At 42.1% G+C, this 15315-nt stretch overlaps 1 protein-coding gene across 2 annotated transcripts; it reads left to right on the top strand.

Moving 5' to 3' along the window:
- The first annotated feature begins 1225 nt into the window (after nt 1-1225).
- ETFBKMT (electron transfer flavoprotein subunit beta lysine methyltransferase) lies at nt 1226-15315 on the top strand. 2 transcript variants are annotated; one of them, XM_060776800.2, is made up of 4 exons: nt 1226-1373; nt 4579-4951; nt 10796-10926; nt 14742-15315. In XM_060776800.2, exons 2-4 carry the CDS (start codon nt 4632-4634, stop codon nt 15089-15091), a joined length of 801 nt encoding a protein of 266 aa, XP_060632783.2. In that variant the 5' UTR covers nt 1226-1373; nt 4579-4631; the 3' UTR covers nt 15092-15315. The 2 variants fall into 2 exon arrangements, with proteins under 2 accessions (XP_060632783.2, XP_067325359.1); XM_067469258.1 differs by having other exon boundaries at nt 1226-1415.

Below are 15315 nucleotides of genomic sequence, written 5' to 3'. Positions count from 1 at the left end.
TTTTAGATGAAGCTGGCCAGCCTCTCCTTCAGGCTGGGATGCATTAAACCATATTATTATTTTTGTATTATGATTTCTGCCTTGGCTTTCAATGAGGAGGAACTATATCTACAATAGACACAAGGTAAAAAGGGCACCACACTAACTTAGTTAACTATATCCTGACATAAAGATAAGTATCTACACCAGGCTTGGGCCAGCTCAGGTCCTCCAGGTGTTTTGGACTCCAACTCCCACAATTCCTAACAGCCTACCGGCTGTTAGGAATTGTGGGAGTTGGAGTCCAAAACACCTGGAGGACCCGAGCTGGCCCAGGCCTGGTCTACACTGTAGAATTAATGCAGTTCAACACCACTTTAACTGCAATGGGTCAATGCTATGAAATCCTGGAGGATGTAGTTTTGCAAAAGGCACCTCTGGCAGTACTGTCCCCTTACCATACTACAAATCCCAAAATTCCATAGCATGGAGCAAAGTGGTAGTTAAAGTGGCGCCGAACTGCGTTAAATCTACAGTGTAGATGCACCCTGTTTCACATATAGGTTTGTGTTTGTCTAAAGCAGGGGAGAAGAACCATTGCCGGGTTGTTGTAGTTTTTTTCGGGCTATATGGCCATGTTCTAGAGGCATTCTCTCCTGACGTTTCGCCTGCATCTATGGCAAGCACCCTCAGAGGTAGTGAGGTCTGTTGGAATTAGGAAAAGGGGTTTATATATCTGTGGAATGACCAGGGTAGGATAAAGGACTCTTGTCTGCTGGAGCTAGGTGTTAATGCTTCAACTGACCACCTTGATTAGCATATAATGGCTTGGAAGTGCCTGGGGGAATCTTTTGTTGAGAGGTGATTTGATGTGCCTGATAGTTTACTCTCTGTTGTTTTGACTCTTGTCTGCTGCAGCTAGGTGTGAATGTTTCAACTGACCACCTTGATTAGTATTTGATTGCCCTTCTTAACACTTTGAACTACAATTCCCAGAGCCATGGGAATTGTAGCATAAACACTGTTAACACATTCGGGGTGACCAATGCAGAAGAAAAAAATATCCACAAAACAGTGATAACTTTATGCAGTTAGAGGTATAGAAAAGCCTTTGTAAAAGGGGAAAAAACTAGTCTTCCTGGGTTTGGACTTCAACTCCCAGAAGCCTCAGTGAGAGCGAGCAATTGAGAGGCATTCTGGGAGTTGAAGTCCAAAACACTGGAGGGACAAAGGTTTTGGAACTAAAGAGAGCGCCAGGAAGCGTCAACACTTCCGGTTCCCACGCGAACAAATGCGGGGCAATGAATGGGGAAAGAATAGGACAGAGCACCATAGAGATTTCGAAGAGGGGAGCGGCTTCCAAGTGAGAACCGGAAGAGGATAGGACATTGAAGGTGTGTATGTTTGAACTGCTGTGTTTGCTGCAATTGGATACTGTAGGTCTTAAACCTCAATGGTGGCAATCCATTTGAGAGTTGGGGTTATTATTATTATTATTTTATTATTGTGGGAAACTTTCAGTGCAGCTGGTAAGCAGGATTAAATATTTCTGCAGTGTGGCATGCTTCCCTTTCTCCTAAATTAAGCAAAACTGTTTACTTGTTTAAAAAAATGCTTTTCTCCTGTTGGTTTTTAAGACAGGAAGGAATGGATTCAGTTTGGCATCAGGTTAACTTCCCAGACTCAATGCTATGGAATCATGGGAGTTGTAGTTTTAAAGCTTTCTCTGCCAAAAGACTACAGTTCCCAAGATCCCATAGAATAGTTTTGTTTGTTTGTTTTGTTGTGTCAGGAGTGACTTGAGAAACTGCAAGTCGCTTCTGGTGTGAGGGAATTGGCCGTCTGCAAGGACGTTGCCCAGGGGACGCCCAGATGATTTTGATGTGAGAAGTAATTATGACAATAGTAGTTGCAAAAGGCAGTAATCAAAAGGAACAATTTCTGCTCAATTCTACAAATTTATTTATTTATTTACAGTATTTAAATCCCGCCCTTCTCACCCCACAGGGGACTCAGAGCGGATTACAAACATTCAATGCCATAGACACACAACATATATAGACAGACACACAGAGGCTATTTAACATTTCAGCATTTTCATGAGGGTATTTTGGCCACCAGGGGAGCTGTTGCTTCACCGTCCATTTGTGACACTGATTAATCATAGAATCAAAGGGTTGGAAGAGACCTCATGGGCCATCCAGTCCAACCCCCTGCCAAGAAGCAGGAATATTGCATTCAAATCACCCCTGACAGATGGCCATCCAGCCTCTGTTTAAAAGCTTCCAAAGAAGGCTTCCAAAGAAGGTTTAAAAGCTTCCAAAGAAGGAGCCTCCACCACACTCCGGGGCAGAGAGTTCCACTGCTGAACGGCTCTCACAGTCAGGAAGTTCTTCCTAATGTTCAGATGGAATCTCTTGTAGTTTGAAGCCATTGTTCCGCGTCCTAGTCTCCAGGGAAGCAGAAAACAAGCTTGCTCCCTCCTCCCTGTGGCTTCCTCTCACATATTTATGCATGGCTATCATATCTCCTCTCAGCCTTCTCTTCTTCAGGCTAAACATACCCAGCTCCTTAAGCCACTTAAGTACTTCCTCATTCTTTGCATGCTTGCTGGAGATTTTTATGGCCTCGTAAATTAGTTAAATTAGCCTCCAACTGTCTTTGGGGCTGCAAAGGTCGACAGCAAGCTACACAAATTGGTCGGAGGCTCACTCCGACCTAGGCTGGCTTTGAACTCATGACCTTTCAGCCAGCTGCACCAGAGTCCCAGTGACTGTCAGCCAGCTGCACCAGAGTCCCAGTGCTGTACCCTTTTCTAACCTTATGAATGGCCAAGTAAAGGATAGCCTTTCTAATTAAACATGTATATACTTTTCCATGCTCTATAGATATCTCACCATCTCATTTGTGGCTAAATGAAAATCACGCATAGTTCACTTTTTTTTTTTACCAGTCCACACACTGTCTTGTAAGAAAAAAGATAAGCCATACAGATTATTTTTTTTTTGTCGTGTCAGGAGCGACTTGAGAAACTGCAAGCTGCTTCTGGTGTGAGAGAATTGGCCGTCTGCAAGGATATTGCCCAGGGGACGCCCGGATGAATTGATACACTTGTATTTTTGTTTATAGGTCTTATAGCTTAGACTGCAGGCATGGGCCAAGTTTGGCCCTCCGGTTGTTTTGAACATCAACTCCCACAATTCCGAACAGCTGGTAGGCTGTTTGGAATTGTGGGAGTTGAAGTCCAAAACACCCGGGAGGGTTGAAGTTCACCCATGTCTGGCTTAGTGGAACGTTTCTCGACCTGGGGGTTGGGACCCATGGGGGAGGGGTCACACACTGTCTTGTGTGGGGTGCCAGAGGGGTAATCAAAGGGGGGTGCCAGAGGGGTCATCAAAGACCATCAAAGACCATCAAAAACACATTATTTGCTGTAGCTCAGGGGGTTCTGTGTGGGGAGTTTGTCCCAATTCTATCGTTGAAGGGGTTCAGAATAAATCCTCGCAACTACAACTCCTAAATGTCAAGGTCTATTTTCCCCAAACTCCACCAGTGTTCACATTTGAGCGTATTGAGTCTTCATGCCAAGTTTGGTCCAGATCCATCATTATTTGAGTCCACAGTGCTCTCTGGATGTAGGTGAACTACAGAGAATCATAGAATCATAGAGTTGGAAGAGACCTCATGGGCCATCCAGTCCAACCCCCTGCCAAGAAGCAGGAATATTGCATTCAAAGCACCCCTCACAAATGGCCACCCAGCCTCTGTTTAAAAGCCTCCAAAGAAGGAGCCTCCACCACACTCCGGGGCAGAGAGTTCCACTGCTGAACAGCTCTCACAGTCAGGAAGTTCTTCCTAATGTTCGGATGGAACTCTAAAACTCAAGGTCAATGCCCACCAAACCTTTCCAGTATTTTCTGTTGGTCATGGGAGTTCTCTGTGCCAAGTTTGGTTCAATTCTATCATTGGTGGGGTTCCAAATGCTTTTTGATTGTAGGTGAGCTATAAATCCCAGCAACATTTTTTTTTGTCGTGTCAGGAGCGACTTGAGAAACTGCAAGTTGCTTCTGGTGTGAGAGAATTGGCCATCTGCAAGGACGTTGCCCAGGGGATGCCAGGATGATTTTGATGTTTTTATCATCCTTGTGGGAGGCTTCTCTCATTTCCCCGTATGAGGAGCTGGAGCTGATAGAGGGAGCTCATCCGCCTCTCCCTGGATTTGAACCTGCGACCTGTCGGTCTTTAGTTCTGCCGGCACAGGGGTTTAACCCACTGCGCTACCGGAGGCTCCATCCCAACAACTACAACTCACAAATGACAAAATCAATCCCCCCTCCAATCCCACCAGTGTTTGGGTGTATCAGGTATTTGTGCCAAATTTGGTCCAGTGAATAAGAATACGTCCTGCATATCAGATATTTTCATTACGATTCATAACAGTAGCAAAATTACAGTTATGAAGTAGCTACGAAAATAATGTTATGGTTGGGGGTCACTACAACATGTGGAACTGTATTAAGGGGTCGCGGCATTAGGCAGGTTGAGAAACACTGGCTTAGAGGGTATTTTTTTCCTCAATCTCGACACTTTCTGCTACAGGCAAGGATTCCTGATGATCTGAAACTGAGGAGTTTGCCAAGTCAGGCATCCTGATGATTTTTATAGGAAGGAGACACTTGCTGCAGTTATGCGGGAGGAATGTCTTCAGGAAAGGCTTGAAGCAGAAGAACCCAAGCAGAGGTTTGCTTTGGAGGTGCTGCCATCATGGAGCTTCAAGTCAACTCCTGCCTCCGGAGATGAGAGCCTTTCTGGAGGACAACACTGAAGTTATCAATGGTGGGAACCTGACGCCGGAAATAAGTTTGCGACTGATGACACCTCGCTGCCACTTTTGGCATGAAAAAGCTGCCTTGTGGCCCTATGGAGAGCCCTACTGGGCCTTCTACTGGCCAGGAGGACAAGGACTAGCCAGGTAATTTTTCCCCAAATGTTAATGTGTTGCAGCAGAAGTGACAAACATTCACCTGACACCTTAAAAGACACATTTATTAGGTGGGGGCAATATAAGTGAGACAGCAGAGGCCCATTCTGGGAGATATAGGCATATAAAAAATACCCACAATAAAATTGAGAGTGCAATTTATAATTATGTAAAGTAGCCCACTAAGTGTCAAGTGTTTTGAAATGTATACATTTATGTATGCTTAGAAATACATGCACTTCCTATAGTTGTACTGTATTGAAGTAGTTTTCACAGTGTTCATCTATATAAATAAAAATGTAATGTTTGTTTGTGGGATTAAGAGAACTCAAAAACCACTGGGAAAATTGACACCAAATTTGGACACAAGTCACCTAACAACCCAATGTATGTCCTTCACTTTAAAAAAATTGAATTTCTCATTTGGGAGTTGTAGTTGCTGGGATTTATAGTACACATATAATCAAACAGCATTCTGAACTCCACCAATGATGGAATTGAACCAATCTTGGGATGCAGGACTCCCATGACCAACAGAAAATACTAAAAGGGTTTGGTGGGCATTGACTTTGAGTTTGGGAGTTGTAGTTCACCTACATCCAGAGGGCACTTTGGACTCAAACAATGATTGATCTGGACCAAACTTGGCACAAATCCTCAATTTGCCCAAATGTGAATACTGGTGGAGTTTGGGGGAAATAGACCCTGACATTTGGGAGTTGTAGTTTCTGGGATTTATAGTTCACCTACAATCAAAGAGCATGCTGAACCCCACCAATGACAGAATTGGGGCAAACTTCCCACACAGAACCACCATACTTAAGGCCATCCAGACCAACTCCCTTCACCAGGGCAAGAAAACATAATCAAAGCCCTCCTGACGAAGAGCCATCCAGCCATAGATATAGATAGATAGATAGATAGATAGATAGATAGATAGATAGATACAATTCACACACAGAGATATAGTATCATAGATTTGGAAGGGACCCCTAAAGCAGGAGAATTATATGTCGCATGTTCCAGATTAGGCAAATCAGACAATCTCCACATCAACACTGACATAGAAACAACAAGGAATACTGTTTACCCATAAGCATAAAGGAATTACATATATTAGAAACCATTACTTTATTTTCCAGATCACCAGACTGCGCCACAGCAACGCATGGCAGGGGATGGCTAGTTTAAGTATAAATGTGTTGTCTTACTGTTATTTTTCTACTCTGCCTCCTTTGTTTTTAATGTCAACCAATGCAACTTTTTTCCTGTCATTTACCACATATCTAAAAGCAATTGGTTTACTTCCCAAATTGGGACACACTTCAACATATCTTTTGATGGTTGTACTGTCCCCTGAGGCACAGTGGCTTAAACCACTGAGCTGCTGAACTTGCTGACCAAAAGGTTGGCGGTTCGAATTTGGGGAGCGGGGTTGTTGCAGCAGACAGCAGCCTGTCCGTTGGGAGGCAAATGGGGTGGAAGAACGATGCCAGGCTAGAGCAGAGCTCCAAGTTCAAAACTTTTTACTTTTCCATGGAAAAGGGTGGGAAAGCTCAGCCTGCAGCTGAATCAAGGGGTTTCCGCACACCTTGATTTAAACAGAGCACATATTTATATACAATTGCTTATTTAACTTGGTGACATTAGTTAATTATTAATACATAGGAAAACATCTTAATCATCTGGAAAATCAGCGTGTTCAAGTCATATCTCCTGTGACCTTGTGCTGGTCAGCATATACGTCAGTTCAAACAGGACCAAAAGGGAAAAATCAATATATACTTTTCTGTTGACTTTTGTACCAAAAGGGAAAAATCAATATATTTATTTTTAACTGCCCCCACAGGATGAGCTCCCACTGTTAGGCCCAGCTTCTGCCAACCTAGCAGTTCAAAATCATGCAAATGTGAGTAGATCAATAGGTACTGCCTTGGTGAGAAGGTAATGACACTCCCTGCAGTCATACTAGCCACTTGACCTTGGAGGTGTCTCCGGACAATGCCGGCTCTTCAGCTTAGAAATGGAGATGAGCACCACCTCCCAGAGTCGGACACAACTAGACTTAATGCCAGGGGAAACATTTACCTTTTTATCTTTTGATGGTTATACTGATTTATTATTATTAAAGTCTCAAGTCATTAACTTCAGACTATAGTTTCCCGAGAGGCAGCGACTGTAGCTTCAAAGGCCATTTTCCTGTATGGAGAGGCACGGCATCTGTTGAATTTGTACTTGTCAGTGTAGTTTCTCAAAGTGCCGAGATTTATCTTGGAAAAGCAAGCATGGGTGAACAATGATTAACTCAGTGAATGAAGTATAAATGTTTACCATGTAGTCCTAGCCATCTGGGATGAAGAAGGATGGGGTTGTTGTTTTTTGTCAGAATCCAGGACTCCGCCAATATGCAGGCAGCAACACCTGGCTTCTGTCAAAACTATTATACTAAAAGAAATAACTTGCTTATTTATTTATTTACTGCATTTCTGTGCCACCCTTCTCACCCCAAAGGGGACTCAGAGCAGCTTACAAGATACACACACACACACACACACAATATATTATATTATTAGCATAGCACAATATCAAGGTCTATTATCCCCAGGCTCCACCAGTGTTCACATTTGCGCATATTGAGTATTTATGTCAAGTTTGGTCCAGATCCCCCATTGCGTGAGTCCACAGTGCTCTCTGGATATAGGTGAACTATAATTCCCCAACTCAAAGTCAATACCCACCAAACCCTTCCAGTGTTTTCTGTTGGTCATGGAAGTTCTGTGTGGCAAATTAGGTTCAAATCCATCACTGGTGGAGTTCAGAATGCTCTTTGATTATAGGTGAACTATAAATCCCAGGAACTACAACTCCCAAATTACAAAATCAATCCTCCCCCAACCCCACTAGCATTTACATGTGGGTGCATTGGGTATTTGTGCCCAGTTTGGTCCAGTGAATGAAAACACATCTTGCATATCTGATATTTACATTATGATTTATAACAGTAGTAAAATGACTGTTATGAAGTAGCAACAAAAACAATGTTATGGTTGGGGGTCACCACAACATGAGGGACTGTATTAAGGGGTCACGGCGTTAGGAAGGTTGAGAATCACTGCCTTAGGTGAAGTAAAAAATCTTTTTTTCAGCGTGGCCACGCAGAGACGGGACAGCTGAAGACCAGTGTGTGTCTTTAAGAAAAGGCTGACCGTCCTGTTAGAATTTTCCAGTTCCTTTATATACATTCTTTTTGCTGTGTCATGGGGCACATACATCTTATCAAATCAACTTTTTAAAAACATGTTTTTCTCATGTTTTGGCCATTTTGGTGCCTCTAACTGATAAGCTCTACATACTACGCAAGCATAGACAGACACACACATTATTGTTATAGATAAGCATGAAGGTGTCAGGACGCCCTGGGCGTACTTGACAATCGGAACATCCTGTGTCTTCAAGATACATAATCTCCCCTTGGCCTTCGGTCTTCTGTCCCTCAGCCAAGAGGGGCACCTCTCTTTAGGTTTGCATTTCAGCATTTTAACATTTTTGCACTCTAATAAGCTCTTTAACCCTTTCACCATTATATTGTAATATTATTAGTAATATTACATGTAATATAAAATATATAATTATAATATTGTATTATTATTATTATTATTATTATTATTATTAGTTTTATATTGTATTATATTATAATATTATGTGTATATTATATTATTATAATATAATATACTACAAACTACAAGAGAGGAGATTCCATCTGAACATTAGGAAGAACTTCCTGACTGTGAGAGCCATTCAGCAGTGGAACTCTCTGCCCCGGAGTGTGGTGGAGGCTCCTTCCTTGGAAGCTTTTAAGCAGAGGCTGGATGGCCATCTGTCAGGGGTGATTTGAATGCAATATTCCTGCTTCTTGGCAGGGGGTTGGACTGGATGGCCCATGAGGTCTCTTCCAACTCTTTGATTCTATGATTTTATGATTAATTGGTACTAGCTGTCCCCTGCCACGCGTTGCTGTGGCCCAGTCTGGTGATCTGGAAAATAAAGTAATGAGAAAGTGATGGTTTCTAATATATGTAATTTCTTTATGCTTGTGGGTAAACAGTACTTCTTGTTGTTTCTTTGTCAGTGTTGATGTGGAGATTGTCTGGTTTGCCTACTCTGGATCATGGAACATATTATTGTGCTTCTTTAGGGGTCTCTTTCAAATACTATATCTCTCTCTCTCTGTGTGAATCATATCTCTATCTATCTATATTTATGACTGGATGGCTCTTTGTCAGGTGGGCTCCAATTACATTTTCTTGCCCTGATGAAGAGAGTTGGACTGGATGGCCTTAAGTATTTTCTGTTGGTCATGGGGGTTCTGTGTGGGAAGTTTGCCCCAATTCTGTCGTTTGTCGGATTCAGAATGCTCTTAATTGTAGGTGAACTATAAATCCCAGTAACTACAAATCCCAAATGCCAAGGTCTATTTTCCCCAAACTCCATCTGTGTTCATATTTGGGGATATGGAATATTTGTGCCAATTTTGGTCCAGATCCATCATTGTTTGAGTCCACAGTGCTCTCTGGATGCAGGTGAACTAAAATTCCCAAACTAAAGGTCAATGCCCACCAAACCCTTCTAGTGTTTTCTGTTGGTCATGGGAGTCCTGTATGCCACGTTTGGTTCACTGCCATTTTTGGTGGAGTTCAGAATGCTCTTTGATTGTAGGTGAACTATAAATCCCAGCAACTACAACTCCCAAATTACGAAATTGATTTTTTTTTTTTAGTGAAGGACATACATTGGGTTGTTAGGTGTCTTGTGTCCAAATTTGGTGTCAATTCATCCAGTGGTTTTTGAGTTCTGTTAATCCCACAAACGAACATTAAATTTTTATTTATATAGATATAGTAACTTTAACACTTGGGCAAGATCTTGGGGCTCTATAACAACAACAAAAAAGCCTTGAGTACTTATGTACAGATTCCAACAACTCTGTAATTAATCACACCAGTTGTGATGGAGATGTTCTTGAATCTTACCAGTATTCTTCTGCCAGGGCACCAATAAGTTCAGTGGGTTTTTAGTGTTCAGTGCGAGAGCCTCCCGAACTCCAGGTCATTCCATCCTTAGTGATAATGAGTACATAAAGTATTTTCCTGCTTCTTGGCAGTGGATTGGACTGGATGGTCCATGAGGTCTCTTCCAACTCTATGACTCTATGATTCAAAACCCAAGAACCTACAAGGAGGCTCTTTGGGGGATGAGGCACTCAGTTGTCCCTATACACTTTGGATTTAATTTTTCACGGGTATGATTTTTAATGTTTTATCTAGGAATCTTTAGTTCTTTCAGCGAAAGTCTGTGGTCAACTTCTTCCAGTCTTGCAGAGGGACTTGGAAATGAGAGAAAATACCTCTTTTAGGAATCTTCTGTGCAATTTAACCATAGAGTCCTTCTGGAAGACCTTGAACTTTCTAGCAAGGTGTTCACTCAGGTTAAAAAACTAGACCTCACAACCTCTGAGGATGCCTGCCATAGATATAGGCAAAACGTCAGGAGAGAATGCATCTGGAACATGGCCATACAGGCCGAAAATCTTACAGCAACCCAGTGATTCTGGCCCTGAAAGCCTTCGACAATATATTAAAAAATATCAGTTTCTTTATTTGTGGTTTTTTACTTTCTTAAGGACCCTATGTTTCTAATTCCAGCAAATGTGGAAGACTGACTATAACTGCTATTTTATCTCTTTGATATACTGTGATGTTCTGGTGAATTTGCCTATGCAACAGACTTTGTCATGAATTTTATTTTTACTTTTCTTATTTTTCAAAATACACTCAGATACCTTCTTGATAATCCCAAGATTGTTAGAAGAAAGAAGGTTCTAGATCTGGGCAGTGGCTGTGGAGCGACTGCCATAGCGGCCATCATGAGTGGAGCATCGCAGGTTGTGGCCAATGACATTGATCCTGGTAAGAGACTCCCTTCTCAGTGCAAAGCGGTTTCAGTCACTTGGGAGGAAGGATGGCCACGTGAGACCAGGAATGGTTTAAGAACCTGTTGTGAAAGATTCTTGCTTAGTGTAAGGTTCTCTGAAAGTATGGTAGCTATTCATGGTCAGGGAGTGGGGTGAGCTCCCGCTGTTAGGCCCAGCTTCTGCCAATCTAGCAGTTTGAAAACATGCAAATGTGAGTAGGTCAATAGGTACCAGTTTTGTGGCAAGGTAATGGCGCTCTGTGTAGTCATGCTGGCCACATGACCTTGGAGGTGTCTACAGACAACGCTGGCTCTTTGACTTAGAAATGGAGAAGAGCACTACCCCTCAGAGTAGGACATGACTAGATTTCATGTCAGGGGAAACCTTTACCTATTATTTTCTATCCAAAACTTTTAAAAATGGCTGGAGTTAGATTTTTAAAATGTACCTGCTCTAACTTACATAATAATTCAACTAAAGAACAAATTTGCAGAACTATCTAATTTGGAACCCGGGGATTGCCTGTATAAGGTTTTGCCACCATGACTTTAAGAGCATCAGAGTTGTGTGTCTCTGGCTTTGACAGTTCCCAAAATGCACTTTTCATTATCTAATAAGGCTGTAGTAGTGCAGTGTAGTAGTTTGAGATCTGGATTCCATTGTCTGCTTAGTCATGGAAAGCCACTTGGGCATCCTCCGAGGGTGTTTAGTACCAAAGTCCTTATGAACAAATCTTTCCCAAAAAAAACAACCAAAACCCATGATAGAGTCACTTTAGGCTTGCCATAAGTTGGAAATGAAGGCAACAACAACAAATTTGTCCCTGTTCTATGGGTCTTTACATATGTCCTAACTTGGTTAACATGTTTACCTCCCAGCCAGCAGAGCTGGACATTTGTGTACCTTGGCTGGCCTTCCAAATGAGTTTGTTATGCCAGGTAAGGAGTCGTGCCATATAAATACTTACTGTTGACACCAGGTCAAGCTGACTTGTGTTTAATTGAGGCAACTCCAGTGGTCTCCTAGATGCCTGTAATGATGAGATTTCCCAAAACTTTGTTCAGGCAGCCCTAACTGGGAAGTTTCTGCCACAATATTCTTGGGCGTAAACGTTATCAAACAGTATAGTATCTGGGTTGTAGGTTTTTTTTGGGCTCTATGGCCATGTTCTAGAGGCATTTTCTCCTGACGTTTCATCTGCATCTATGGCAAGCATCCTCAGAGGTAGTGAGGTCTATTGGGACTAGGAAAGTGGGTTTATATATCTGTGGAATGACCAGGTTGAGGCAAAGAACACAGAAATGCTGGACCACTCTCACAACCACCATGTCAGACTACACAGAGAAGCCATTGAAATCCACAAGCATGTGGACAATTTCAACAGAAAGGAGGAAACCATGAAAATGAACAAAATCTGGCTACCAGTATTAAAAAACTCTAAAATTACAACAGCAAAACAACAGAGGGGAAACAATCAGGCACATCTAATCACCTCTCAACAAAAGATTTCCCCATTTACTGCCAGGCCATCAAATGCTAATCAAGGTGGTCAGTTGAAACATTCACACCTAGCTTCAGCAGACAAGAGTTCTCAAATATGCTGTGTCCAGGTTGGTTCATCAGGTGCTCTGCTATGGCTGACTTCTCTGGTTGAAGTAGTCTGCAATGCCTTTCATGTTCCTGGATTCGTGTTTGGGCACTGCGTTTGGTGGTCCCTATGTAGATTTGTATAGTATCTTCCATATTGAAGAAAGAAGCTAGGCACCAGTTTATATCCCTTTCAGCAACTCTGTCCATTAGATGGAGAATATATGTGGTGCTGAACTGCAATCCCCATGATCCATTACCGTTGGCTAGCCTGAGTAGGGTTGATGGGTGTTTCAGTCCATCAACTGCCAGAGAACCCTACTATGCTTAGGCTTTGAGAAAAAGGAATGATTCTCGTAGAGAATACTTTGAAGTGAAGCATATTCTTGGAAATTGGTGGGCCTCAGAACTTCAGAGCATGGTATCAAGATGTGTATATAATGCATCTTTTAAATGCCACCCAATATTGTGCTACTTCATATTATTTGTATGCAACCAAACACATGTAAATTCAAAATGGGTGAACGAGCAAGCTGGCTGAGGAGAGACGCACAACTTCCCTTTGCTGTGCCCAGCATAGAAACCTAAAAAGGCTAATGGTGAGAAGCCCCTCTTCCACTGAACCGTGCATATGAATAGAGTGGGCTGCTGAGAAAGGAGTGTTGTCTTTTTTTGCCATCCCCTAGCAAGAGTACAAAGTCTTTGCACTTTAACTTTTTGAACCTTGCTCAAATCTCTCCTAATTCTATTATTAAATTGCTGTTGACTGAATTCATAAACTTGCCTCCTTTCCGAACTATATGATGGTAACAATGGCTGTTGATATGATTTCCAGAGAATTGAATGTCTGAGCAGGAATCATGCTTGGTGCGGAAGAGGGCTGCCACCAAACTGCTTACATAACAGTTCCAGAAAGTTTTAAATGATGCCCTGCACAGGCGTAATAAACCCATTTTTTGTGTTTACAAATGAGCACTCAAAGAACGATGGTTCTAGATAAGCAGTCCATACTTATCATTGGTTGAGGATTTTTCACCTTCCACACTGATTGATAGTCTTCCTTGTTCAAAAAAGGACCTCCAGCTATATCTTAACCACAGATTTGTGCTGGGCCATTACTGATGTGTTTCAATTGCTTTTAATTAAGCTGGGTTTTAATGTTACCATTTTATTGTGCTTAATAGTCTAACTTCAGGTCCATTTTAAGTCACTTGTCTTATTGGGTCCCACTTTTGGAAGAAAGCTAGGAGATGTATTGTCTAAGGCTTTCATGGCCAGAATCACTGGGTTGTTGTGAGTTTTCTGGGCTGTATGGCCATATTCCAGAAGCATTCTCTCCTGACGTTTCGCCTGCATCTATGGCAGGCATCCTCAGAGGTTGTGTGGTCTGCTGGAAAGTAGGAAAATTGGATTTATAGATCAGTGGAAAGTCCAGGGTGGGAGAAAAAAAACTGTCTGTTTGAGGTAGGTGTGAATATTGCAATTGGCCACCTTGATTAGCATTTAATGGCATTTAATGGCCTAGCAGTATAAAGAACAAGACTCAGAAAACAGGGGAATTCCAGACAAGAAACAATCAGGGCCAGCTAATCACCTCCCAACAGAGGATTCCCCAGGCAGTAAGAAGCCAGACCTTGAAACTGCTAGGCCATTAAATGCTAATCAAGATGGCCAATTGCAATATTCACACCTACCTCAAACAGACAAGAACTCTTTCTCCCACCCTGGACATTCCACAGATATATAAATACCATTTTCTTAATTTCCAACAGACGTCACAACCTCTGAGGATGCCTGCCATAGATGCAGGCAAAACATCAGGAGAGAATGCTTCTGGAACATGGCCATACAGTCTGGAAAGCTCACACCAACCCGAAGCTAGGAAACCAATAAAAAATATTAACCAATAACCATCTGTGCAATGAAACTGTAAGCCACCCGAAGCTAAATTGCTGGACTTTCTATGTAGCAACACTCCAGCTGGCTCCGATTGTTCTAAATTTCTGGTGAGCTAACTAAAACTGTAATTCAGTTGGTCTTTTGTATTTTAAATTGTGAGTCACTATTCTGGTTATTTTAAAAAACATTTTCACAATTGTTTGTAATTATTAGAAAATTTCAGGAGGACTTGATTTTGCTCTGAAGTCAGATTTAGTCATGTATTTACTGCTATATTTGTTATAATGCTTAATTTGAATAGGGATCTTTTTGATTTGTTCCCAGTTGCAGCAGCTGCCACGGTGCTCAATTGTGAATTGAACAATGTGAATCCTTTCCCTGTTCTAACGGAGAACCTGATTGGTACAGAGATAGACAGGTGGGACCTCATTGTCTTAGGGGACATGTTTTACAGTGAAGAGCTTGCAGATAGCCTTCACCCGTGGCTGAAGAAATATGCTCAGACTCCTGGGACTCAAGTATTAATCGGGGACCCTGGCAGACCTCATTTTGTGACCCACCGAATTCAGAAAGAGTTGCACAGAATCAGTGAATATGTCCTCCCTGAGGCAACGGCACAAGAAAATAATGGCTCCACCAGCACTGTTGTCTGGCACTACCAACCCGGACTCTGAAGTGGATTACTTTTGTGTAAGCAATTGTATTAAAGTGGCAAGAGTTGAACTACTTAGACTGGAAGCCCAGATTGTTTGGTGACATCACTTGCAATTCACTGTGCCTAAATGACTCATCCCAGCTGATGATACAACTCAAGAAAATAGAACAAGAACATATATAATTTTAAATTGCCTTATAATGCTCCCTGTTTGAACAGTGGAAATAAATGTGTGTATGTCTA

Source organism: Anolis sagrei, chromosome 5 (assembly GCF_037176765.1).
Source record: "Anolis sagrei isolate rAnoSag1 chromosome 5, rAnoSag1.mat, whole genome shotgun sequence".
Taxonomy (NCBI): Eukaryota; Metazoa; Chordata; class Lepidosauria; order Squamata; family Dactyloidae; genus Anolis; species Anolis sagrei.
Note: the sequence above shows the minus strand (reverse complement) of the source record. Positions and strands in the feature narration are given on the sequence as shown.